Source organism: Zootoca vivipara, chromosome 4 (assembly GCF_965207765.1).
Source record: "Zootoca vivipara chromosome 4, rZooViv2.hap1.1, whole genome shotgun sequence".
NCBI classification, from domain to species: Eukaryota; Metazoa; Chordata; class Lepidosauria; order Squamata; family Lacertidae; genus Zootoca; species Zootoca vivipara.
This window is the reverse complement of record NC_142587.1, coordinates 39,474,090-39,500,594: the sequence shown is the minus strand read 5'-3', so window position 1 is coordinate 39,500,594 and position 26,505 is coordinate 39,474,090. Positions and strand designations below refer to the sequence as shown.

Below are 26,505 nucleotides of genomic sequence, written 5' to 3'. Positions count from 1 at the left end.
AATTAGTGTGTCTTGGGTAAACCCCCTAAGAGCTAAAAGAGGAAGATGCTTAACGAGACTAGGCTTAAGTTAATCTCAGCAGAGAAAGCTGTGCCACACAATAAGCAGCCATAGCTGAAAGGTGAAAGAAAATAAAGATGCATTTCAAGATAAGAAGTGTGGTTCTGTGTCTTCTTTTCTGGTATAAAGGTAAGCACCAATTGTGCCTGTTGGGCATTTAAATTGGTATAATTTGTGAAGATTTTGCTGTGAAGATTCTTGTTGAAATTCAAAAGGCGAATGTTATTTTCTAGATAAATGCAGACATTTGTAGTTACCCTGCACCAAAGGAAGGCTGCTGATCTTGTTTTATCAAATAGCTATGTGCAAATGCCAAACAGCCATTTTAAAAAGTTGCGGAATAAGATGGAAAGGCCAGAATGTTGCTGGAAGGGGTTATGATCCAAAGGACTTCACAGTGCATTTTTTACAAGTTTATTTTATTGGAATAGCTATACCCCATGCTATTTCACAAACTGAATTTTGAAACTCCTTTTGCCATGTGCCATGAGGGCTGTTGTTCCAAGAAAGTAAGCCTAACGTTCCTTGGGATCATGGAACGTGTTATACGGTTCTTTGGATCCTAGCCAAAGCCTAAGAAAAGGATTACTGTTATGATGATCTGCCAAACTGCAAAAATGATTTTTAGCTTATCATTAACCAAAGGTTGGCTGTGTGTCTCCTGTCAGCGACTATACTCTTTTCCATGCCATTTTCTAGATGAACCCCCCCCCCCAATCTCTCCACAGCCTGTTCGAAAATAATAGAATGAGCTGTAGATAGTGCGGTGATTAACAGCACAATCCTAAACATGTATATATACTCAGAAATGCCCCATTAAGTCCAATGGAATTTGTCCCTAGAGAAGTATCAGATTGCATTCTAAAATAGTCACTAACTTCAATATTTGCAGATGTGAAAATAAATGGATTTGGGGTCCTTCCTGACCTTATTTCACCTGCTTGTGCTGGGTAAAAGCAGTGTTGGCTCTTAGTACAGATGTTTATAGATCCTGGCTGCTGTCCTAAATGTACATAAGTTGGCATAGAATCATCTGCTTCATCTCTCCTGAGCCAGCACAAGTGCACTGAAGATCATAGTCCAGCCTTTGAATAGCTAGATGATAAAATCTCTGATTTTCTTAGAACGTTTAAACTAACTAAAGTGTTATTATGGTTAGATTAATTTTGTATGCACAAACATCTCTTGTATCCAGTCTCTGTGACTCTGAACATTGTATTCCTTCAAAGTATTTGGATGTGGAGTTGTTGTTTTTCCTGTGTTTTTACTCTGATACTTTCTCTGTGTTTGGGGCAAGCAGAAGGTAAATCTGGCTATGTTGGTAGGGTTTGTGGTAGATCAACAAGAGTTTCTGACTCTCTGAAGTTTAAATACTAGTGACAATTTAGTTGTTGGTTTTTTTAAAAAAAAATTGGCTGCTTTGACAACAAAACACTCAGGTTTTGAAACTTTTGCGTGTGAAAGAAATGTGAGTTCAGTTCTGGTAATGAAAATGTTACTGGGCTGCACATATGCTCAGAGGCACCTTGGTCCAAAATTGTAAGTGAACAGAAGACTTCCTGCAGTCACAATTTTAAAAATAAAGTATATCTGCCCAGCTTGAAGTCTGCTCACCTCTGCTCTGTGCTGCTGTGATTTCAACATTACTGCATTCGGTTATCCACATTTCGACTTGTTTTGATGGATGCATCAATGACTATCGCGATTAAGTAACATACATTCATATATCAGACTATCATTTTTAGCTAAATTACCTATGGTGTCATATGCTTTTCTTAACATTCAAATCCAAAGATTCAACATTCTTTTAAAATTCCCAGCAGTTCCTTTATGTAAAGATAATCACTTTAACTCAGCATCCCAAGAGGTACTGCCAGGTCATTCACATAAGCTGGGAGCAATTATCTTGTTCTTTGTAGTAACCTGCTTATGAGTTCTTTTCCATTTGGCACGCAGCTCAGAGAAGAAACCATCTTCTGCTTTCCTCCTCAGATTAATTCTTTTCTGGTGTGTTACTGTACCATGCACGAAATAGCTTCGTGTGCTACACAATGGAGGTTTCTGCTACAAGTAGTATCTAAGCAAACTTTAACCTGAACGCTAATTGAGTGCGAGGGCCAAATTATCTTGTTGGTTGAGACTATGGTAGCATAGGACCTAAAGACAGCACATTATATATTGTCTAACAATATACGCTGTGGTTGGTGGAAGACTTAAGACAGCAATCTTAAGCACACTTTACTTGAAGGTAAGTCTCGTGTACACAGTGGGACTTAACTTCTATGAACACATGCACAGAACTGCACTGTAAATTCTACTGCAAGATAAACTGAAAAACAATTTGGGTTGATTTCATCAAATTTCCTACTTCTATCCTCAAGTCCAGGCTATTGTCTGGATCCTGCCCTGCACAATCATTTCCAAATAAGTAGATGGCAGAAGGCGATTATATGTGAAGAGTTTGCAGCTGAAATGTGTTGGATGATGCAGTTGTGGGTTTACCTAATGGTCTAATGGACTTGGATCAAGAACAACAATGGATGAGAAGGATGAGGAAAGAGAGATGCCTGCTTCTTGCACCAAGCAACTGCAATGAATTACAGGGCTGTTGGAGCCAGGCTCTGAGATGAGACTGATTTTCTGCATCCATTTCAGGCCCAGTTTGAGCACTGAGACTGGTGGTGTTACCCCCCCCCCCGGGCATCTAAAAAAATGCCAATAATTGCAACATTCAGGGTAGAGGGAAACACATTTTAAAATAGGAATGCCTACTTTTTTCTGCAGTATTTGATGATACAAATATGCTTTTGACACACTTAAAAGAAATGTAAAGTGCTTTAAAAATATATCTACAGGGTGTTTTAGTAAATTTGTATACCACATCCCTAATATTCCCAGGGTGAATACGTTGAGAAATGGGGGGCGACAACGACGAGACAGTCCGCTTTGCCATTTTTGTGTGTAAAATGGAAAGAGCAAATGAAAGATCAGATTTAAACCTCCTGTCCTAACAAGCTTTGCCAAGGCAATTGGGGACTAAGTATGGCAAAATTATAATCTGTCAACTCATCTGCCTTTCAACGGGGGTTGGTTGACAGAGTAAAATGTTGCCTACGTACCGTACATCCCAGGCTGATGCATTCCACTTTTTCAGCACTGTTTGAGATGGGGAGAGGGAAGTGGTGACATTGCTGAGGAAGCTGGAAGGTGAGTGGGAAGCAAAGGGAAAAGGTCTCCACTTCTTTCCTTCATCTCGTTATATATGAAAATTGCATTATACACGAGGACCTGGCTAAATGTAATCATATCAGCAGCCCCATTGAGTCAGATGATACTTTTCATTTGCTTTGTGCAAGCCCTTTATTGAATCAAAGTAGTATACTGCATGCATTCTAAAGATTAATTATTGAGGAACATTTATGTAATTGAAGTTTTTAAAAAAATATAAAAATAATATTTTGTAGAGGCAGTTATTTGGATATTTTTGTTTCTATTTCCAAACATCACCAACACCATTGTAAAGCGTACAGTTGTGGCCAGAGAAAGGGGCTCGTAGAGTTGGAAAGGGTTCCAAAAAGGTCAACCAAAATGATTGAGGGGGTGGAGGAAAGGTTACGTTGGGGTGCTATCAAATTATGCATGGGGTGGAGAAAGCGAATAGAGGGGGGGGATTCCCTCTCATCACAGTGGACATCAATTGAAGCTGAATTTTGGAAGAGTCAGGACAGATAAAAGAAAGAATTTCACACAGTGCATACTTAAACTACGGAATTATCTTCTAAAAGAATTATTGGTGGCCAGCAACTTTGATTAGACAAATTCATGGAGGATAAAGGCTATCAATGGCTACTAACTGAAATGTCTTTTTTCTATCTTCACTGTTGGAGGCAGTATGCCTCTGAATGCAAGTCCCTGGGATTCCCAAGTCACGGGACTACGGATGCCCCTCATGTCTTGCTTTTAGGCTTCCCACAGGCATCTGCATGGCCACTGTGAGAACAGGACGTAGGGCTACATGGATCATTGGCCTGATCACACAGGCTCTTCTAATCCAGCAGGTTCTTAAAAGCTATTTACAATGTACATCTGATTATGTTAGACAGAAATTAGTCACTGTGTTGTTCTGTGTGTCAGTTACTGTGGCCACTTTCTATATCGGTCTGATTAAGTGCAGGGGCTTGGGAAGTAAGTAGCACCCAAAAATTGGCACGCTCTGTTTCCCCTTTCTATATTGTTTCGTTTAAAAAAACACACCATACTATAAAACCTGCTTCCTGCCTGAAAATCCATCTCTGCGCTTCACTGACTGTGGCAGAGGCCCAAATTGCTCATTCATTTAAAGGCTTTGATTTCTATGACATACACTGTGGGTTAGCGGGAAGGATCAAACTCTTCCCCACTGCAGGAGATCAAGCCTTGTTTCGATTCATCAGCTGTGCTTTGTAGGCTGCCTTTAAAAGCCTTGTGGGGCACAGTCACTTAAGGGGCATCATGGTCATATGCTTGGGCAAATTTGACTATGCCTTCCGAAATCCAGATACGCTGAAAAGGGGTAAAATTGGTCTTGTCATGTAGCTGGAAACTATGGATGACTGACTCACCAAGATTACTGAAGTTTCCACAGGGTATATGGTTAGCATGCTGGGTTGTTAAATTTCTAGCTTATCCATTAACTCATTGGTTGCCTTTAAACATCAACATGCACAAAACGTAGCCGTACAGGTAATCTGTAGACTCTGGCTTCACCCCTCAGTCCTTTAAGCACTTGTACATAGACTGCAGGGGCGCTGGCCTGGAACGGCCAGAGGTGAGTACTCTGCTGTGTAGCAATGGGCTTGACCTTTAAAGCCCTAAACTGCCTCGGCCCAGTATACCTGAAGGAGCATCTCCACCCCCATTGTTCAGCCCAGACACTGAGGTCCAGCGCCGAGGGCCTTCTGGCGGTTCCCTCCCTGCAAGATGTGAGGTTACATGGAACCAGGCAGAGGGCCTTCTCGGTGGTGGAACGCCCTCCCATCAGATATCAAGGAAATAAACAACTATCTGACTTTTAGAAGACATCTGAAGGCAGACAGCTTCTAATAAATAGGAAAATAGTGTGTGTTGTTTGTTTGATTGAATTGGAACTGAATAAAGGAGTCTCCATAAGTCAGGCTACAAACATGACTTTGTCCTTATATCTCTAGAACTGTAAGGAAACATCTGCACCAGCTGTTTTTCTCTGGATATGTTCCAGAAACACCTGGTACAGTCTGCACTAGACATTCAGGGCCACATTTCACAGTCATTACTGGGAAGAGAATCCTTCATTAATGAACATGAACAGCTCTGAAATTCTCCTATGAACATTCTTCAGCAAGAGCTTTTGTTGAGAGTTTGAATTTATCTCCATAGCTGATGAAATGGCATGCAATATTATTTTATTATGCAATACTTGTAATTTCTTAAATTTATAATTATGTAAATATTCAAATATACACCAGATTAAGAGAATGAAGACTGAGACAGTATAGGGAGTAATCAAAATGATGGAAAAGTGATTGTTGGTCATGGAATGCTGAAGTGATGTTTAATGCAATGCCAAGCAAAGTTTTCTTCAATCTAGTTTGCTAGAGTATAACATGCTTTGCAAGTATATTGAACTGCACTTCCTCCTTACTTATTTACTAATGGCATAGTTGGTGACCTGTTGATAACCACAGCAGTGGCCGTGACTCTTGCTTGCAACTTAAGTAAGCATCAGATTTCCACAGCATTTGGATTTCAAGGCATGTCTATTTTGTAGGTAATTGATGCCAGGGCAAGCGGTCCAGAGGTCAGAAGACGGAGGGTGTTTAAGACCAACTGCCTGCAGGGCTGTACTGTACTATGGAGGCAATTATAAATTACCCAGGCTCACATCTGACCTATATTTCATAATCTAATTGAGACATGTCCTCTAGGTTTTAAACTGACGATGCTGTCGATGCTAAGCACATGACCTTATACCCCCAAATTAGCCACTCTTCAGGTCCTGACCCCCTTTTATCAGACTGTGGTAATTTTAGCATTTATTCTGGCAGGATGTACGTGTGTGTGTGTGTGTGCGCGCACACACACACACACACACACACACACTCTTTCCATGAAAAAGCAGCCAGCAAAAGAAAAAGAAAACCTCATCGACTGAGAAAATGTTCATTAGCCTGAGGTCTGCTTCCCTTGGTTAATTAATGTGACTTGTGATTGGAACGTGTATTGGGTGCAGCTCACTGAGCTACGATTGTCCACTTTTGAACAGAGAGGAAGGGGGTAACACGGTGTAACATTTCTCTGGTGAAACAATTTTTACCACACAAGATTTCTCCCCCTCAGAAGAATGTTCATGTGAACATTCCAGGTTGTGCTTTTAAACAAATAAACCATAAAGTTATAAATTATACAACAATAAAATGAAGTCAGCTTCTTTTTTTTTAAAGGCTCTAAATACGAGCTGCTGGGAATTACAAGCTGTTGTGTTCAGGGGCTTCTCATTTGGCCTAGGGTTGACCACTGTAACCAGAGGATGATGGAATCCAAGAGCCTTTGGCTTCCTCCAGCAGAGCTCTTCCGAGGTGCTTAAGTTCTCAACAGAGCAAGTTAAACAAACACCAGACTTAAAAAAGTGTTTAAAAGCTTATTTAGGGGTTGTCAAATTGAGACCCCCTTCCCTCCTGCTTCTCCAACTCCAGTAAGACTTTCTGGGATACCAGCTTGAGCCCCACAATGGAAGACGTGCACAATATGCACCTGCATCTTCTTTTAAAAACTTTCCCGCTCAACTTCTTTCCCTCTTTCACCCCCAATTCCTTATTTACTTCCTTTTCACCTACATAATGTTCTATTCAAAGCTGGATAGCTGCTGATGGACTGAATGGTGGTGCCAGAACCACACCTGCATGTTTATAGGGTGGGAATAGAAATGGCAAGCTTTCTTTCTTTAAGCTGTGAGGAGAACTCCACCTCACAATTTACACTTAACTCTTACTGAGAGTACAAAATTGCCCTGGGGTAACACACACCACTGAGTCAATTTATCCTCCCCTGCTGTAATCTCTGCAGCTGCAAAACAGAGAGGCCCAGACTGTTATCTGAGGTCACATGCTTGAGGGTGTGCATTGCCTAAATCCAGCTCTTCCTCACTGGAGGCTCAAGGGAAGTGAGAGCCAGGATTTTATTACACCAGGAGAAAGTGCAGAAGTACAGACCTCAGTCTCCATGCCTTTTGGCAGGCTTGGAAGGCAGAACTAATGGATAGAAATCCTAACCCTGTGGGCACTATGATGCTCAGACACCACTCTTATCAAGGCTTCCAGCCCTGCCATTAAAAAAAATGTACATATATATTTAAAGCACAGTCTTTTGGAGAACATTTGTTGTTCTTGCTTGGGGGTTGCCTGTTCTTTCTGGGGGCTTCCTGTTGTTTTTTTAAATTTATTTTAGGAGGTGTGGATGTTTTGTCTGTTTGGGAGGATGGCAATGGTTCCGAACATTACCAGTTTTTCTTCTGAGAACCAGGCATTTTGTGGTGCCTAAAGCTGTTCCTCATATTTCCAAATGTGCCCTCAGGCCCCAGAATGCTGAGGCTCCCAAAACAGGTTTAGAAAACACACATATAGTTACCAAATTTGAAATGGTTTTGCTTTTGTACCTTATTGTTCTTTGACAGAATTGGCAGTTGACTACTGTTTTTTGGACTAGGCCCACTTGTTACCTGTTTGCCTGTCACTCAGCATCATGCGGAATCTGCCACATATTGTTCCAAGGAACAGCCATCACCACAGTGACCAGATTCAAAAGGAGACAAAGTGCCACCTTTTAATACTTGGGTAGAATAAGGAATTTTTACACCCCATCTTCTCATATGGGGCTAAGAAAAGCTCTGCATGCTAAATCCCCTCAGAAAACCCAAGAATCAGTTTATTGACATAGACTGGGAACATTGTCAATTTCAGCAAACTTTATGTCTGCCCACCTTACAGACTTGCTACCCTCTTCAGTCAGGAATTCTATATTAGTGCTGACTTAACATATGAAGTGTGTGTGTGAGCTCCACTCTGTTACTACTACTACTACTACTACTACTACTACTAATATTCTGTTCGCGGTCTGTGAATTAGACTGCAGGCATGTCAAACTGGCAGCCCTCCAGATGTTTTGGACTACAATTCCCATCTTCCCCAACCACTGGTCCTGCTAGCTAGGGATCATGGGAGTTGTAGGCCAAAACATCTGGAGGGCCGCCAGTTTGACATGCCTGAATTAGAGGGTGTCTTCTGAAATAGAAAGGCTGCCTGCACATTTTATAAACCTAGAAAATCAGCTTCTGAAACATGTGATTCTAAAACTTTTGAAAGGTGATGTTTGTCCCTGTGGCCCCAACATATGTTAAGTTAACCCTAGTATAGAAGATCTGGAGGTCATATCCTACCTTGTAGACCTGCCAACCTCTATGCCTCCCCTCCCTGGCAGAAAATGCTCCTGTACCTTTTGGGGTTGCATGCATTTTGTTTATTTTTTGTAAGTAGGCTCATTTGAGTTTTAATATCTTGAATATTTTAAGAATGACCCACACAAGAGCTTTGGGTCCTGTGCACAGATTGTGTCTCTGGAACAACTCCTAGATGAATTAAACTGAAGAGGGGAAATAATATTGTTATAAGTTTGCTGGACGGTGAGAATCCCCAAAAATATCTAGATTCTGTAAAGGGTTAGAATTTAAGCAAACTCTATGATTCCTAGTAAATGTTGGGAGTTTAATCAATGGATTTAGCAGTGTAAAAATACAGGCTGGACTTGTTTTCCTGACCAGGGAATCACCTGGGTATGGGCCATTATGAAACAATGGCCCATACCCATTGTTTACCCATTATGAAATAATCCATCAAGAAAGCCATTAACAAGACAGAAGACTCTGCTGGACACAGAGAGGGAAGACCCCACTCTGAGGTCTGAGCAAAAGACAATCCCAGAGTTGGGAGGGGAATGTTTCCAGGGGTGAAGAAGTACCAGACAATGAGAGTGGAATCCCTCCTCCCGCTGTGTGTTGATGGGCAGAGACCAAAGGGGTTTTAGATTTCAGGGCAGATGATATAAGGAAAAAAGTGTCCCTTTACGAGCTGGAAGGGGGATGGGGAAGGGCGTGAGCTGGGCAATCAATTTTATGCTACAGTGAGAGTTAGACATGATGCTTGCTGTGTCTTAGAATCCAAGACTGAAGCAATGGGAGAAGCAGGACCCTCTTGGGTCTTCCTCCATCCAAATGTAAATAAGCCACACATCATAAAGACACCACAGACTGTGTTGTGCTTCATTGTTCCTGATAAATGCACCCAGTCCCCCTAGAATAGGGATGCAGGTGGTGCTGTGGTCTAAACCACAGAGCCTAGGGCTTGCTGATCAGAAGGTCAGTGGTTCGAATTCCCGTGACAGGGTGAGCTCCTGTTGCTCGGTCCCAGCTCCTGCCAACCTAGCAGTTTGAAAGCACTTCAAGTGCAAGTAGATAAATAGGTACCGCTCTGGCGGGAAGGTAAACAGAAAAACTGTCTGTGGACAAACATCGGCTCCCTTGGCCAGTAAAGCGAGATGAGCACCGCAACCCCAGAGTCATTCACGACTGGACTTAACTGTCAGGGGTCCTTTACCTTTACCCCTAGAATCTCACACCACTTGGAAATTCGGGTAGTGTCAGCAATGACAATCACACATTGAAGTGGGGATGTGATTTCAAGCATCTGTTTGAATTTGGGATTGGGCCTGTCAAAACTCTCAGTGCTCCTTTAACTTGTTAAAGGTGCTAGGAACTGAAGCTCTGTGAGGAGAAATGTGCTTTACGTGTTGCGGCCTAGGTGCTTCTTCTTCAAAACATACACTTAAATAAACTTGTTTTGCTGGTTCTAGAATGTCCTGAAGCACTGTATCTGAAAATGGCACACTTTTATTTTTTAAATTAAACTCCCATAATCCCTGACCATTGCCCATGATGGGTGGGTGGGTGGGTGGGTGAAACTAACATAGGAGGGCGGCCATATTGCTGCCTTACAGTATCATACTATGTAGAAGAGGGTACCCAACCTTTTTGGCCCACAGGAAAACTGGACCAACTATTATGAGCAACACATGCACTGCAGCTAAGCACACAACACAACCTATTGCAATGGCTACAGTACAATGCTTATTTCAAACCTATCTTTTTTGTGTGTGGGGGGGGGGAGAGCAGGAGAGGAGAGTCTGTGGGTACCTGGAAGCCCATGTTGATGACCCCTGAACATATTTAGTTTATGATGAGAACCTTTAGGTTATGATGAGAGGCCCTAAAGATAATCCAGTAAAATTGCTATTTGTTATCAGCTAGGCAACTGGTTGACATATCTTAAATCGGATTTGTATCTTGTAGTCCTTTGCTGCTGCTGAGCACCTTGTGTCACTACAGTTGTAAATGCTGTGCTAGCCTCTGACCTCCACTTCTTGAATATCATGGAAAACAAAATAACTCCACCTGACAAGGTCAGTTGAATTGGAGACACCAGAAACACGATCTCTGGCAGTTCGTGTCCTCCCGACTTTCACATCAATATTCAGCACAAAGACACAGGTGTGTGTGAGAGTATGTGTAGAAAAAAACAACAGTCCAACTTGTATTACGTAAATATATGTATAGCTCATGAAACAGAGGGGGGGGGAATCCATTAAAATTATATCTACATAGATTATTTTTCTCAACAATCCTGCAATTTATTCTGATTTGTAAGATACCAGCAAAATTCAGGCCATACAAGGACATTGTCGGCATAATCTCATTTGATTCCAAAAATATCCCTTGGACTCTCTGGAAACTCCTGGTTTCTGCTTGTGAATGTGTGCCTCCATTGATCTTTCATATGGCCTTCATTGATCTTAGAATAGGAAAAGTACTTCTAGTGCTCATTAAAACTCCATTAATGGAATCTCCTGCGCGTGCGTGCACGCGCGCGCGCGCACACACACACCAGGCATTAATAGGATCCTAGCAACAGGAATAAACACTCTCTTCTGCCCCCTCCCCAGCCATTCATAGTGAGGAAAGGACTGATTGCTGATATGGGAACATGTTATTTGTCATGTGATTCCTGATTGACTGGATTCACTTGATGAAGAAAAATGCTGTGGGGGTGGGAAAAGACCTGGTGCTGAAGCACAAAGAAATGGAATTGAAGATATGTACTTGTTTAAGGGGGACACGGCCTGTGGGTGGCGCTGTGGGTTAAGCCACAGAGCCTAGGGCTTGCTGATCAGAAGGTCGGCAGTTCGAATCCCCATGACGGGGTGAGCTCCCGTTGCTCGGTCCCTGCTCCTGCCAACCTAGCAGTTCGAAAGCACATCAAAGTGCAAGTAGGGAAGGTAAGCAGTGGGAAGGTTAACAGACGGCGTTTCCGTGCGCTGCTCTGGTTTGCCAGAAGCGGCTTTGTCATGCTGGCCACATGACCTGGAAGCTGTACGCCGGCTCCCTCGGCCAGTAACGTGAGATGAGTGCCACAACCCCAGAGTCGGTCATGACTGGACCTAATGGTCAGGGGTCCCTTTACATTTACCTTTTCTTGTTTAAGGGTGGTTGTTTCCCCTAGAGCACTTAGGGAGCCTGAAAGATAACAACCCACATTATAACTAAAAATAAATTAGTGGTCACGACAGAATTTGTCATTTGTCTGAATCCATTTTTTGTTGTACTGGGATTTTGTATTACTCAGTCTATGTTGGGTTCAGACAGATGTGAACCAATTGTTATGATAAAGCCCAGCAGGTTTGATCATGAGGGGAATAAATTGGGTATGAGGATTTGAAGAGAATATGTGGTACGGTAGATATTCTGGGGCTGGGGCAAGGGAGAGACTTTGAGCTTAGGGGATCTATTTTGTTTTTATCCTAAAACCCCAAGATTCACCAACCAGATCCTGGTGCAAAAGGTGGAAGTAAAGAATTCTGAGCCCATAGATGTAGGGTTGGTTCCCAGAACTGAACAGACCTCAATCCTTCCACAAACTCACCTGCCTCCCTGTTTAATTGGGGGTGTGAATAGTTCTTTTGTTGCTGTTGTTATTAAACAGCTGAGACTCAGAAATCTGTGCTGATCTACTGCAAATGACACAGAGATACCTGCGTAGATTCAGATCTACCTTCTGCCCACTCTTACGTTAGAGGAAAACATAGTCAAGTTTTGAGTTGGCAAAGGAGGCAGACAGGAAGATAGATCACCCATTTGGATCTACGTGTTGCCTGAACCATCTCACTTTAGGTATTTGCACAATTTACCATGCTATGTAAACATATCACCAGTGAACACTATCTGCATGGCACCCGTGGTCTCTGACTCAATGCTAACTGGAATTCCTTGATATGGAGCTATGCAGCTTCTACTGTTGCCTCTTTAGTTTTCTTGTTTTTCTTATCTCCCTTTAAACCACCTTGTGCCATGTAACCTCCATGCCTTGTAACCCATGAAACCTCCATGCCTTGTAACCCATGAAACCTCCATCAATTTGTTAGTCTATAAGCTGCTGCGGGATTCTTGTTCTTTAAAAAATAAAGATCAAAATGCTCTGGACTAGAGTTCCTTTTGTACTCTGAATGCACACGCAGAGTTTCCCTACAAGCAGGATCGCACCTTTATATGGTCATCTTTGTGTAGATGGAGATACACTATGCATTGCTATGAATGGGGAAACCTTTCCCATCAAGGAAACTCTGTGTGCATAGCAGATCCCTACTGTCCAGAACAGGTATGGGGAATCTCCAGGTGTTGCTGAACTGCATCTCCCATCATCCCTGGCTCTTGGCCATGCTTGCTGGAGCTGATGTTCAGTAACATCTGGAGAACCAAATGTGCCTGACACCTGGTTTAAAAGAATTGTTGATTTGAGGCAGGTGTCATCTTGGGACTCTTCCAGCTGAGGCTGAGAGTTGTAGTCCAAAATATCTGGAGGGCTGTGTGGAAAGAGAGAGGTAAGGAACTAAGTTAAGAAAATTCAGGAAGGAAAACATATCCAGGCAGATTTGATTAATATTAGGGAGTTTGGAGTGTACTTCTTCCTTGTGCTCTGGCTAATTCGTAACAAACAGCTTATGCAAAGTACAATTTTCTCCATTTTTGTTTCCGACCAGTTTGTCATCCATTGCAATGCAGTACTTCATGATGCTTGAGCAACCATGTGATTCATTTCCATACCTTTTCCTATTCATTCCAGTACCTCACGAGTTATCACTATGCTTTTAACTGTCGTTTTCTTGTTGTTTCCCACCATGCTGCATTATCTCTGCTGTACAGCCATGCTGGCATTGTCACCAGCAGAGGTAGGTCCTTTAAACTTCTTTGTATACTGTCCAAATATTTTTGGAGCTTTATCCAGACCTCTGCTGACTGTTCCAGCACTCACTGATTAGAGTATAGTATTGATATTTATGTTTTCGGGTCATTTAGTACCAGAATACATCTTTCCACCGCAGAAGCAATATTGTGAACTTGCTTTAAACAAACTCACATTTGATGCCATGTCAATAGATTGTGCAACTGGACAGAGACACTGTACCAAATGGATCTTTTGTTATTGCTTTTGTTGTTTTTAATAGTCCATTTCTATCCCATTCCTTTAAGGAGCTCAAGGTGACCTGCATGGCTCTCCCTCACTCTCCACTTTACTTCCATAAACACCTTGTGAGGTCGGTCAGGCTGAGAGATGGTGACTGTCCCAAGGTCATCTAGTGAATTTTGTAGCAGAATGGAGATTTATTCAACAGTTTGGGCCAAGTGACATACCTTACCTACCTACTCCCATACACATGCATGCATATATATACATATACATATACATATACATATACATATACATATACATAATCAGCTTGCCTTGCAAAGTCTCCCCTGCAGAACAACCACTTTTAGGACTGGGGGGTGCACCACTTAATTCATACCTTGGATTGTATCCTACCTAAGGAAATGCCAGCAATGTGCATGTTCATATGCTTGCAACAACCAAATCGTTACATCATTCTGATTTTTTTTTGTTTCCTTCTGACTCGCTCAGCCTCTTGAAAACATGTTTGCTTTTATGATACCATAGAAACTATAAATGCTTTCCTACACAAGTAGTTTGCAGAGTGCTTGGCCCTTTTCCCACAAGGTACCACAGCTAAGCTGCTGCACGTTGCCATATACTGCGATGCAACATCACACATCTATCTGCCTGCTTCCCTTTCCTGCCTGCAATGATTAAATGATAATTCCTTGGCTATGAGGGCAAGCTGTATGGCCTGTTGCCCATTCTCTACCATGCTTTGTTATGATGCCATCAGGGTGCACTTGCTATCTTAGTAATGCTAATTTCTTTAAATGCTGTTTCACATCTTGTTCTTCCCCTTGCTTTTAGAAGCTGGGTTTTTTTATTATTTAAATTGAGAGTTGCACACATGCCCACACAAACTGCTGTGTTTCACATTAGCTTTGGTAGTTACTTAAGCAAGAAGAGAGGAGGGAAGCAAAGCCTGATAAGGACTGCCATGGTATCTAGCAACACAGGAAGCTGCCTTAAACTCTGAGTCTGACCATTGTCTCACCTACCTCATCTAGCAACTACCGTAACTGGCAGTGACTCTCTACAATTTCAAACAGGGTTCTCTCCCATTCTGGTGACGCCAGGCTTGAACCTAGGGACTTCTGCATGCAAAGCAGTTGCTCTATCGTGGAGCTATTGCTACCTCAAGCTTTTATTGTTCAAACAAACATTATAAAATATAATAAAAAATAAGACAAAAGTGTCATCTGCAACTTGCAACATGAAATTAAATGTAGGGAACTGGTCAATTTATACAGTCATTCCGATTAATATGCAAATAGGTCTCTGCTCAGTATTTTGGCTGCTCTACCAAATAGAGCAAAACAGATTTCTGATGAATTGCATTGTTTCCCAGCTTTCTCTTGGCCACTGCAGAGAATCTGCCCGAGATTTCTAAAATAAAAGCTCCCTTTGAATTTCTACTCCAATTGAGCAACCTAGTAAGTAACAACAGATATTCTCCACGGCAGATTAGCTCTGAGACTCCTCTACATAAAAGCATAGTGTCCCTTAGGAACTTATATTCAGGTATATCGTGGTTATTGACATTCATCCTCCTACACTTTGAGCTATCCTTTGTTTCTATGTCAAAATGGCGGCGATTTGGACTTGGTGTGTCGGCCATTGGAAATGGCAGGGATTAAGAGAACAGGATTTACACCAGTTTGTTTGCTTCCTTCCTTCTTCTTTTCTGCTCTGTTAGGATGACAGACTGGAACACTGGCACAGTAAAGCCTGCAAATGTGATTGTCAGGGAAGTCCAAATTCCGTATGGTCCTCGGGGACGAACAATCTGGAATGCATGCCAGGTAAGAACTTTTGACTGATCATGGCTTCTAGCCTATATTTACTTAACCTGTGAGTAAGGTTTCCATCGCAGCCACCCATAGCCGGTTTTAATTTAAAATAAATATTTAGCACTTTTTCGGGAGAAGGCTTGGGCTTTGGGCATACCCTGGGGAGCAGAATACCAATGTTGAAGGAAAGTCACAAGACGCCAGTACTTATGAGGGAGCTGGAGAACTGCTCACCCTCCAGATTCTAACTTTCATCAGCCCCTGCCAGCATGGCCCATGGGAGTTGTAGTTCAGCAACATCTGGAAGGAGGTTTAACCCTTCCCCAGCTGTGAACACCTTCACCCGCCACGCCCCCGCCAATATGACAATTACAAAGAAAAGTTCCTAAGTTTAAATTGCTACTTAGGAAGGGATTTCCATTGGGATAGTAGCCGGGAAAGGATCACACCTTCTTACCTCGTGGACTGTGGTCCTGGTAAAAGCTGTATCACCCACACTTAGCATTTAAGATGGGGAAACCGTGGGTGAAGCTTTATGTTACTTATTTAATGCAACATGTAGTTGGGCCCTTAAATGATAACTAAAACCACATACAGTGGTACCTCGACTTACGAATTTAATCCGTTCCGAACGGACCTTTGTAAGTCAAAAAAATCGTAAGTTGAAGCCAATGGGGGGGGGGGAAATTGTTAGTCGAAAAAATCCTATCTAAACCACATCCAAAATGGCGGACGGAACTCTGTTCGTAACTCGAAACATTCGCAAGTCAAGTCATTCGTAAGTCAAAGTACTACTGTAGTAGTATTAGCTGAGAAAGAGTTTCACCTTCAAATGCCATATTATGGAGAAAATATATATTGTGGTAGAAACTAGGCAGGGATGCCATTCTAATGCACAGCACACAGAGAGACTTCTAAGGTCAATGGTAACAGCATTAAATAATTTAACTGACTTGGTCCATCAGTCTCTAGACATCTGTCTGGTAATTTCTTTCTCCACAACGGTTTTCTAGAACAGAAGGTTACCTCCTAAGTATATTATGATTGTGTTAGCTAGAGATTAGTGCTACTAAAAATAAAACTCTCGTTGCTTGTAAACATTGTAGCCTGCCACATTGCAGGCAATTCAGCCCAGTTTTACTTAACATGGTTTGCAAGACTTCCACACATACGGTCACTGTGATTTCTATGGTGATGGAGACTACAAAATATGCCCTCATTACAGGGAGTTCATAGATACCGGTAGTATCGAAATGAAAGTGGTGATTAAGGAGGGGTCAGAAATTGGATTCAGTTTGTATTTAAAGGCAAACCTATCTCATTCACACTTCTCAGGATTTTGCAATGCGCTTCTCCAGCCAAGCAATACATACAAAAGTTCATATACCAGAGTAAATTGTGCAAAATAAAAAATAAAAATGCATCCAGACATAAACATAGCGGTAGCATTCCAAAATGGCTTGTATTAGGGAAAATGGGTTTGCAAAAGTTATTTGGCAAAATCACAAACAAATATGAAATTTGCATTAATATGCTGATGAGTTTTTTAAAAAATTGCCAACTGATGTGGAAATGTGGAGAACTGAAGACAGGAAAATGAGAAACAGCGTGAAACCAAAATTGACATATTCCTCCATCCCTAGTGGCAATTCATACAAAAGGGCAACTCTACGCAGGTCCAACACAGCCACAATTCTGACAGTGGCCTCCCACATTCCCAAGCCAATTTTGTGTACCTTTTTCGGCTGGTGAAAGTAGGCAGGCATCATACTTTCAGTGGGCTAGGAAAGCAACGTTACGGACTCAGAAATCAACAAAAGGAATAAAGGAAACAAAGCAACCCAACTTCTACTCTTCCTAAATGCTTCCGTCTACTAGGAAAACAAAGTCTGCATCTCACCCTCTGTAAGAGAGCCTTAGGGCCAGGGAATCCATGGCCTTTCTGATGCTATTGAACGCAAACTCCTATCAGCCCCAGCCTGTATGGCAAGTGGTCAGGGATGATGGGAGTTGATATCCATCAACATCTGGAGGGCCAGATGTTCCCCAGCCCTGAGCTAGAGAAGGAGCTTTTTGTACCCGTGCACGCTCTCTTTTGAAAATGTTTGTTGTTCAATTGCAGAATGTCCCTATCACAAGCCACTTGGTTTTGAGTCTGGAGCTGTTACTCCAGACCAGATAACCTGCTCCAGTCCAGAGCAGTACACTGGATGGTACACTTCATGGATTGCAAACAAGGCCCGGCTTAACGGGCAAGGTTTTGGGTAAGCAGCACATCTTCCTAATGTTTTGACCAGTAAAGAGTCAGCCAGACACTATGTAAAACTTTTCTTTCCTTCCTTCCTTCCTTCCTTCCTTCCTTCCTTCCTTCCTTCCTTCCTTCCTTCCTTCCTTCCTTCCTTCCTTCCTCCCTCCCTCCCTCCCTCCCCCCCTCTCTCTGTCTGCTCAACTACCTCTGTTCTTTGTCTCACCTGCTTTATGCTGTTGTGATGATCCATTTCCTCCTGGTTTTTGTTCCCCCAGCTGTCTCTTCCTCCCAACCACCATGTCAACAAGTTATTCTTCCTGCTGGCTGTATTAATACATTTTGATATAGCTCCTCCCAATTACCTATCTACATTATTGAGCATTTGCTCTAATCTGCTTGTGCAAAATTTATGCAGAGGTTAGATTATAGCTAGTTTTTAATGGAGCATGCCTTCTCACTTATTTGCAGGGAGATTATATGACAATGAATGAACATGCACCCTGAATTCCTCTTGGTTTGCTTGCAGATTGTGTATATAATGTGCCAGAAAGGCATATTGTGTACATTTCCTTGTCATGCAAAATGTCTAAATGATATGCAACCAAATACTTGTGCTAGTGCAAGGATTAGTGCTAGTGCAACAGGATTTTCTTTCCTTTCCTTCCCCCCATATGCCCTGTGCCATCCCAAAATATGCTACAGAGAATTAAGGGAACCCCCAGAACAGATTTAGGGAGTGGACAGGGTGGAGGAGAGGGGGAGAACACTCCGTTGTGCAAGGAGAAATCCTTTTGCTAATGGAACATACTCTGGTATAGCCAGTATAGCTCAGCTGGTAGAGCCTGAGACTCTTAATCTCAGCGTCATGGGTTCCAGCCCCATGTTTGGCAAAAGATTCCTGCATTGCAGGGGGTTGGACTAGATGACCCCTCATGGTTACTTCCAATTCTAAGATTCTATTATTCTCATCAGTCTACCAAATAATTATATGATTCCTTAATGCTACTTTGAATACAACAGGCTGTTTCTAGAGTTTTTGCCACACTAGGGTGATGGAGCATCTTAATCCACTTTAATTGTACAATTCTAAATTCCATAGTATGTTCTTGAACTCCTCCCTCAAACAAGACCCTATACAGAGCCAGGTACACTTGCCCTAAGGGCTAAGCTGGCCAGTTGGCTCCACCAGGGACCAGCTGCTTTTTTTTGCTTGAGTTTCTAACTTTATTCTACCGTAAGAACACTCCCTCCTCAGGCCTCACTCTACACAGGCCTGCTTCAAACTCCTGACAGTCTGGAGGTGCCTTTCATTCCACCTACATTGACTCACCGAGGGTATTACCCATAAATCAAAATGGCAAAATGTGGAGTTAAGAGGCACAGGCACAACCTCAGCAAACGAGTCTGAGCACTGCTGCCAAATTGTCCCAGAGAAGTTGCTTCTAGCATGCCGGTGTCAGCTGTAATTGCATACACCTCCGACCTCAGAGAACACATCTCATTCACTGGCTAGTGTTTCTTTTAGTATTTGACATAACCTTCTATGTCTTTCTCCTGCAATTCTTACAGGTGTGCCTGGCTCTCCAAATACCAAGACTCAAACCAGTGGCTGCAGATTGACCTGAAGGAAATCAAAGTGATTTCAGGAATAATCACACAAGGACGGTGCGATGCCGACGAATGGATGACGAAATACAGTGTGCAGTACAGGACTGACGAGAACCTGAACTGGGTCTATTACAAGGATCAGACAGGAAACAACAGGGTCAGTATGAGATGCATTTTTCTGAAAGATGCATTTTCTGAAGATGTCTCCACATTGGCATATGTTCAGAACAGAGTGTGTTGAGATGAATAATCCTGCTCAAATAAAAATGAATCCTAGTATTCACTGACTTGATTTCAGTACTTGACAACCAAATTTGAGTCCAAGGCTTTAAGATTCTAAATTCATGCCCCAATAAAGTGAGGGCCAAAGAATATCAGTATAAAAGAAATAATTATGTACCATATTTTGGTTGATCATCCAGGGCAGTAAATAGATAAATAAATCAGAAGACTGGATGTGTGTGGCCAGCCATCTCAACGCTCATCTAAGAAGGTTGCCATTGAACTGGCTGCGTGTGTGTTTTGACAGATATGGAAATGTCCAGAGGAACCAGTTGCTACATGCAACAACTTGCCTACATCTAGAACTGATTAGAGGGTTGAGTTTCTGATATTGTTGATAGGGAATCTAGTGGGAGGTAAGCAGTGCCACATTTATTTAGAAAAACACTGTTTATGTAATGCTAAATATACTGTAGAAAGAAGCAGAAGTTTCAAAGTGTTACGGCACTGGAAATATATTATTTTCTCCTGAGTAAACTGCCGGGGGGGGGGGGCACACAAAGGCTGTAAAGAGCACTGCTATGTATAATAGAAGATGTTGCAATGAGTATGATATTTTAAAGCATATAGATTCTCATACAATCCGCTACTTGTTATAGCTGTTTTCCAAAGTGGCAAAGTCCACATTGAATACCATATTCTGCCACCTCTTTAGCATATCATCTATTGTCAATTTTGCTGCACCTAAGTTCAGAATTGATTAATTCAGAGTACAAGCTTTCACAACCTGGAGCTTCTAAGCTAATTGCCAGTTGACTCCAAATCTCCCTGAAGTTTGGACTTTTGCCATGCCATTTGTTTCACTGATACCCAAAAGAAAAACGGAAAAAGAATCTGAATAAAATTCTGTATTAATAACAACAACATCATTTGAATAAAGAATTTGAATGGGAAAGGATGAGAAAAAGAATCTGCATTAGCCTTGATTTCATCACATTGGAGCAAAATCTGCATTTGATCTAAACTGAGAGAACTGACAAGAATTTCAATCGTAAACATTTTTACGCTATGTACAGCCAATACATTTATGACACTTGCTCCTCATTTATACTAGTGTGTTCTTCATGGATTTGCCTAGCCATGCTACATGCCAGGACGAAACTACATGCCCTGGAAAGCCTATTATTGTATAAACATAATTTAGCTGTGGAGAGGTTGGTTTATCTCCCCAAGCAGAATTTGGCAACCTGCACCATGTAATTGCAAGTAATTTGCTTCTAGTGGCAGAAAGCAGCAGCAGCAGCAGCATTGCTTGGTAAATTAGTGACACGAAACAATTTAAGTCGCTAAATAGGTTTCCAACTTACTGAATGCAGAATTTAAGGAAGTTGAGGCCTCGATCCTGGCATCTGTCAAATGAACGCTGTCCCCACTCCGCGACCTTCCTTTTTTCTTTTTGTCTTCCGTAGGTTTTCTATGGAAATTCAGACAGGTCATCTTCCGTGCAGAACCTTCTGCGCCCACCCATTGTCTCGCGCTACATTCGCTTGATACCACTTGGCTGGCATGTTCGCATTGCCATCAGGATGGAGCTGCTTGTGTGCATGAATAAGTGTGCTTGATGCTAAACTTCAGCCCCACATGACATTGCAAGGGAGGCATTAGCAAGATATAGAAGTACAATGAATAGAATGAGTAGGTTCCTCATGTATCTCGGTGTACTATGAAAAATGTAAGCATTATCCCCTTTGCTGTGACTTGCACCTTCCCCAACAATGGAAGCTTTAATGGAAGTCTAAACCAATAGAACCCAAGAGACCCGTTTTGAGATGAAATTAATACCGAAAATATCCATGATCCCATGTTGCATTATATTTCCTGTTTCAGCTCCAGGGGTTGGAGGAGTTGGTGGCGAGAGGGAAAGGCTTTGATTTGATTTTTATGAAGCTCTCATGAAAGTACAGAATGGCCTGTGCCATTCAAGCTTTGCTGATGCTAGCATACTTAATTAGACTTAAGGCAGGTCTTAATGGATGAGCCAATCACAAGTCCTTAGATTAAGGTTAGACTACATGGCTCCCAAGAGTTTTGGTTTGCTGCTGTTGGTGTTCAAAGGAAACTGTTTCTCCCCCCCCCCCCCTGCTGAGCATTATTTATTTGTGAATGGTTTCAGGGCAGGTAGCAAAAATGTCATTATTAAAACAATTACAATATACATTAAAATAGTAAAATAAAAGCTAGAAGGCAAGTAGCGACAAAGCAACAAAACAGCTGCATTGAACAGCAATGCCAGGAGGAGAGAAGGAATCCATGCAACAAAAGATCCGAATAAAAAAGGGGTGTCCATTGTTGACAAAACATACAGTGATGGCACAAGACATACCTCGGAGGAGAGGTCCTAGCATTTGCAATAACAAATCTTTGTTGCTTCCCCCAAATTATGATGATTTTAAAGCATTAATAACAACAGCAAACAAACCATGTATTTCACCATATATACAAAATGACACAAAACGGTGCATGTGGATGAATTGTGTCCTGGAAGGCTGAAAATGTTAACCAGATTTAATCTGCATCATCCTGTTCTCTCAGGTTTGAATCTAGCGTGTTCATTTCAACATGGTAGTATCCCAGATGCTATGCAACCTGTCCAGCCCAGGTGGGGCCATGAGTTTCTTCCAGCTGCAGGCAATAAACACATTGACTGCGACTGATAATTTGACACTGCTTGTTGTTCAGCTCAGTCACCCCCATATAGATATGTAATTTAAGAGGTGCTAGGATACAGTATTCTGATCTATCTTTTTTATAGGTTTACAGTCACTCCCATTTTATAAATTAAAAAAATAGGAATCTTAATTTGTGTTTATTTATCTGTTTATATACCGTTCGATTGTAATAAAACCTCTCCGTGGTTTACAAAACCAGTTACACAACGGTTCAATGCGTGTCACTGTCAGCGTGTAGAAAATTTTCCATTGTATCTTGACTTAAATTTGTTTGTGATGTAAACATGTAGAATTGTGTGTACATAATTATATTCCTTCCTTATGTGCATGTGTTAAATGTAAGGGCTTTCAAAATAAATTTAAATCCACACTCAAAAATAAAGCCAAAACTACTTTGATGATTTACTCAGTTCTCCTTCTTCGAGCTGATTCACCACTGTGAACCTGTGCTTTTCTCAGAACTCTCCAGGGGCCACAATTAAACAGGTAAATGCACGTTATACCAATTACTTCTGTGTTGGGTTGGGGCCTTGATTAACTTACAAAATAAGCTTTCATGTGATTAGTAAATAACTATGTGCTTTGACTTTAGTAACAACCCTATAAGCTGTGATCTTCATTTTGGACTTTGCTATAGGCCAGCTGGGTACAGATGGAATCCTGGCTCTGCATTTGCACTGGTGGCTGGGTCTGTTGCCTGTTGAACCTTGATTGTTCAGTGCAGGTGCTGGTAAGATGACACGTTACCAGTTTATTAATGTATGCAGCTCCCTGGCCAGGCTTTCAACTAGGGAAGGAGTATAAATTTTGTTCAGCTGAGATTTAAATGGGAATCTTCCCAGTTCACACCTTCCAAAACAATACATTAATCCTGCAACTTACGCAGGGGCTGTGTTACTCACCCACTCTACCCGTAGGTGACAGGACAAACTATAGTGTGTCTTATCAGGACTGTTCCTTTTTCTTTTTTTCCCCCAAGCTGGAAAATAAGAGAGCAGCTTTTCTTTTGGAACCTGGAATTTGAAAAATACTTCACAACACAAAGAGCTATAGTTCAGATTTTGGGTGGAAAGCCAAATTATGTTGGTACGGTTTAAATTTCCCAGATAGCATTCCCCACAGTGCTGACATTTCTATTTTCAGGGTTGTATCTTGCTCATATTATGCAATATGGGGATTAAAACAGTGAAAAATATGCCTGCATTTCAGTTTTAATGGAGGTGGCTGAAGCAAAATATTTGAAGGCTAGGCTCTTGGGCATCAACGGTAATGAATAATGAATTTGATGCATGGATTGGAAAAGCACTAATTCTTTAAGCTCCAGTTATCGCAGCTTCCCTTAATAGGCTGCTTGAATCCATTGAACACTGTACTCATAGTCATCCCTTCTCTGCAGTTGCTGCTTTAATGTGTTCATATTCAGCATCACATGGAAGGTTTTTTTTACTGAAATAATTATAACTTACTTTTACAGCTAAGATTTGATATTGGGAATTGGAGTCATCCTGAATTTATCCATCTCATTGGTTTGAAGTGACAGCTTGCTCTCTCTTTTTTTGCCAAGACTGTGCCCTCCAATTGCTAGACTAGAACTCCCATCATCCATGAACGTTGGCCATGCTGTCTGATGGAAATTGGAGTCCACAACATTTGGAAAACAACCCCTGGGCTAGCACATTGCAACCAAGGGTATGTTGTTGTGGCAGTTCTTGAGCTGTTTCAAATAGCCCAGTTAAAACGTACCCACACATCGGTGCAAGTAGAATGGCTTCAAATACAAAATCAAGCCTTTCCCCACTATTCATGTGAATAACAGCAGGACGACAGCGGGGCACTCTCCTGAGTCATAGAATCCTAGAATTGTAGAGTTGGAAGGGACCCCAAGGGTCAACTAGTCCAACTCCCTGCAATGCAGGATCCTTTGAATGCTAATGCCCTCAACCTGAGCAATGTGTCTTGGTTTAAATGGAATAATGACACTGGCAACGTTCTTTCACCTGGCTCACACCATGTTCAAATTAGGCCAAAATGTCAATTCATCATTGTTTAACATTGCTATGATTAACTACTTTTGTATAACAGAATATGTTCTTTGAACAGCTCATAAGATAAAGGACAATACTGAAAAAGACAAAGGACTATAATTACTGGACAGAAAGTGTGGTATAGTGATGATATGTTGGATGAGGACCTGGGAGACCAGGGTTCAATGCCCTGCCTTCTTTGGTCATGAAGCTCACTAGGTGATCTTAGACTAGTCCCTACCTAACCTACCTCCAGGGTTGTTGGGATGAAGTGAGCGGGAAAAGAAGCATATCTGCTACCTTGAGCTCCTTGGAGAAAAAGGTGGGATAAGAATGAAATAAAGAAGAAAAATACCACAACAGAAACAAGGAAATGCAGTACATGTCCGCCTGCATGCCCCTGCTAGCAGCTCCCAGGTGGCTGGGATGCAGTTTTCATAAAATCTAGTTGTACATATCCAGGGAGCTTTCCCCCCTCAGAATAAAATCCTTAAAAGGCCTACTGAGAAGTTGCTCCCATGTAAGGGCTATAGGATTGCAGGTCAAATCATCTATGGGTGATGTAGGGCGGGAGGAAGAGAAAGGCAACGTAGAGCAATAAAAGCAGCAACTGTGGGTTTCTAAAGATAGGTATCTGAGGGAAAAAATACATACGCTTCTATGACGCAGACCTTTCCCCCCCAATAGCACTGGGATTATGACACCCAAATATAGAAAGGAAGTTGCTGTAGCTAACCAATCATGTTTTATTCATCTGAGCCAGCACTAGATATTGGACAGAAATTCATTTCGGTTCACATTTAAAGGTAAACTCACCATATTTGCACATTCCAAAGCAATGTGTGAACTGGAAAAGAGCCTACCTTTCTGAAGTTTGCAATTCAGTTCTCCATTCATGCAGTGCAAACAACAACAAAAAAGGCATATATTGTGCAATATTTATTGTTGGTTTTCTCCCAATGTATCCAGGTGTCGGCAGGAAGAGCTGCTGGTATACATGATACTGTGCACTACAGATAATGGTAGAGTCTACCTCATATGCCTATTAGCTCAAAATGGGCGCTCATTTCAAAGTAGTAACTACCTTCCCACAGACTTGTGCTTGCCAAGACCACATAACATTATCATCTTCTAAGCACCTAGAAGCCTCAGTTCTTTTCTTGATACAAGAGCAAATGCATTATGGAGAAAGAGATTAAAATAGCCTATAAAGCACCAAAACAGCATATGTGTGAGGAAATCTAGGAAAGGAACACAGCTTGCAGAAAATGTCAAAAAGAGGGGCTGGAAAGTTGAAGCTGAACTGCATTTTCATGTTGGTGTCAAGAAGTATTAGCTCCAGTGAAATGCCATGCAGAACGTATTTATCATTTGCCATTGAGATTGATTAAAAAGTGCTGTGACAGTCATATCAGGAAAAGTGTAGGAAGAAGCTTGAAATAAGCACGTAGCCATACCTGCAGAAGATTTTTGCATATGAAGTTTCCAGGAAAGGATAGAAGCTTATTTGCTATGATTAAAGGGCGCATATTAATAGACTTTCCCACAAAGCATAAGCAATGTGGAGATAAAATTCAACCAGTTATTCAACCTGAAAATATAGGCAATGCTAGCTGTTGTTTTAAAATGAAGAAACATATAACCAGTGCTTTTTTTTCTGGGGGTACACATACCCCTAAACATTTTGTGAATCTAAGTTTGGGCTTCATTGAGGGCAGTATTTCAATATGAGTAAGAAAATGAGAGTACCCTTAAATTTTATATATATATATATATATATATATATATATATATATATATATTGGGAGAAACTGGCTGAAAACATGCCAGACATAGATGGAGTCCAAAATCCACAGGCAATACTTTTATTAGGACCAACCAAAATGTCAGAAAAGGGTGACCAAGTTTTCTCCAGAACGCATCAGGATGGACGTTAAGCCAAGTGGCCTCATGGGCAGGGAGAAGGGACAGGCAGGCAGGTAAGTAGAGGGAGGGTGTGGAGCCAGTATGTAGCTCAACTGACTAGCAGTTGACTATTACTTCAACACTGGCAATGGGATAGCATCCTCTTCAGCACTGAAAGGCAGCAGGCAAGTTTAGGGAGAGACTGGCAGGTTGTGTAGGACACACAGCTCTGATCTCCTACAGAAAGGAATGGCCAAGAGGCTCAGGAGTGCTGCCAGTGCTACCCACCCCCTCAGTATTTGACTCACT

At 41.8% G+C, this 26,505-nt stretch overlaps 1 protein-coding gene across 1 annotated transcript; it reads left to right on the top strand.

The window, feature by feature from the left end:
- Nucleotides 1–137: 137 nt before the first annotated feature.
- Nucleotides 138–22,634, top strand: RS1 (retinoschisin 1). The gene is made up of 6 exons (XM_088668984.1): nt 138–189; nt 13,379–13,404; nt 15,367–15,472; nt 17,583–17,724; nt 19,278–19,473; nt 21,008–22,634. The coding sequence occupies exons 1-6, from the start codon at nt 138–140 to the stop codon at nt 21,158–21,160; spliced, it is 675 nt and encodes a 224-aa protein (XP_088525110.1). The 3' UTR covers nt 21,161–22,634.
- Nucleotides 22,635–26,505: the final 3,871 nt, after the last annotated feature.

Bases quoted from the DNA above. Each gene is read 5' to 3' on its own strand.
- RS1 (XM_088668984.1), top strand. From the start codon at position 138: ATGCATTTCAAGATAAGAAGTGTGGTTCTGTGTCTTCTTTTCTGGTAT. The intron at 190-13,378 runs GTAAGCACCAAT...TCTGCTGTACAG, and splicing joins TCTTCTTTTCTGGTATAAAG to CCATGCTGGCATTGTCACCA. The intron at 17,725-19,277 runs GTAAGCAGCACA...CAATTCTTACAG, and splicing joins CTTAACGGGCAAGGTTTTGG to GTGTGCCTGGCTCTCCAAAT.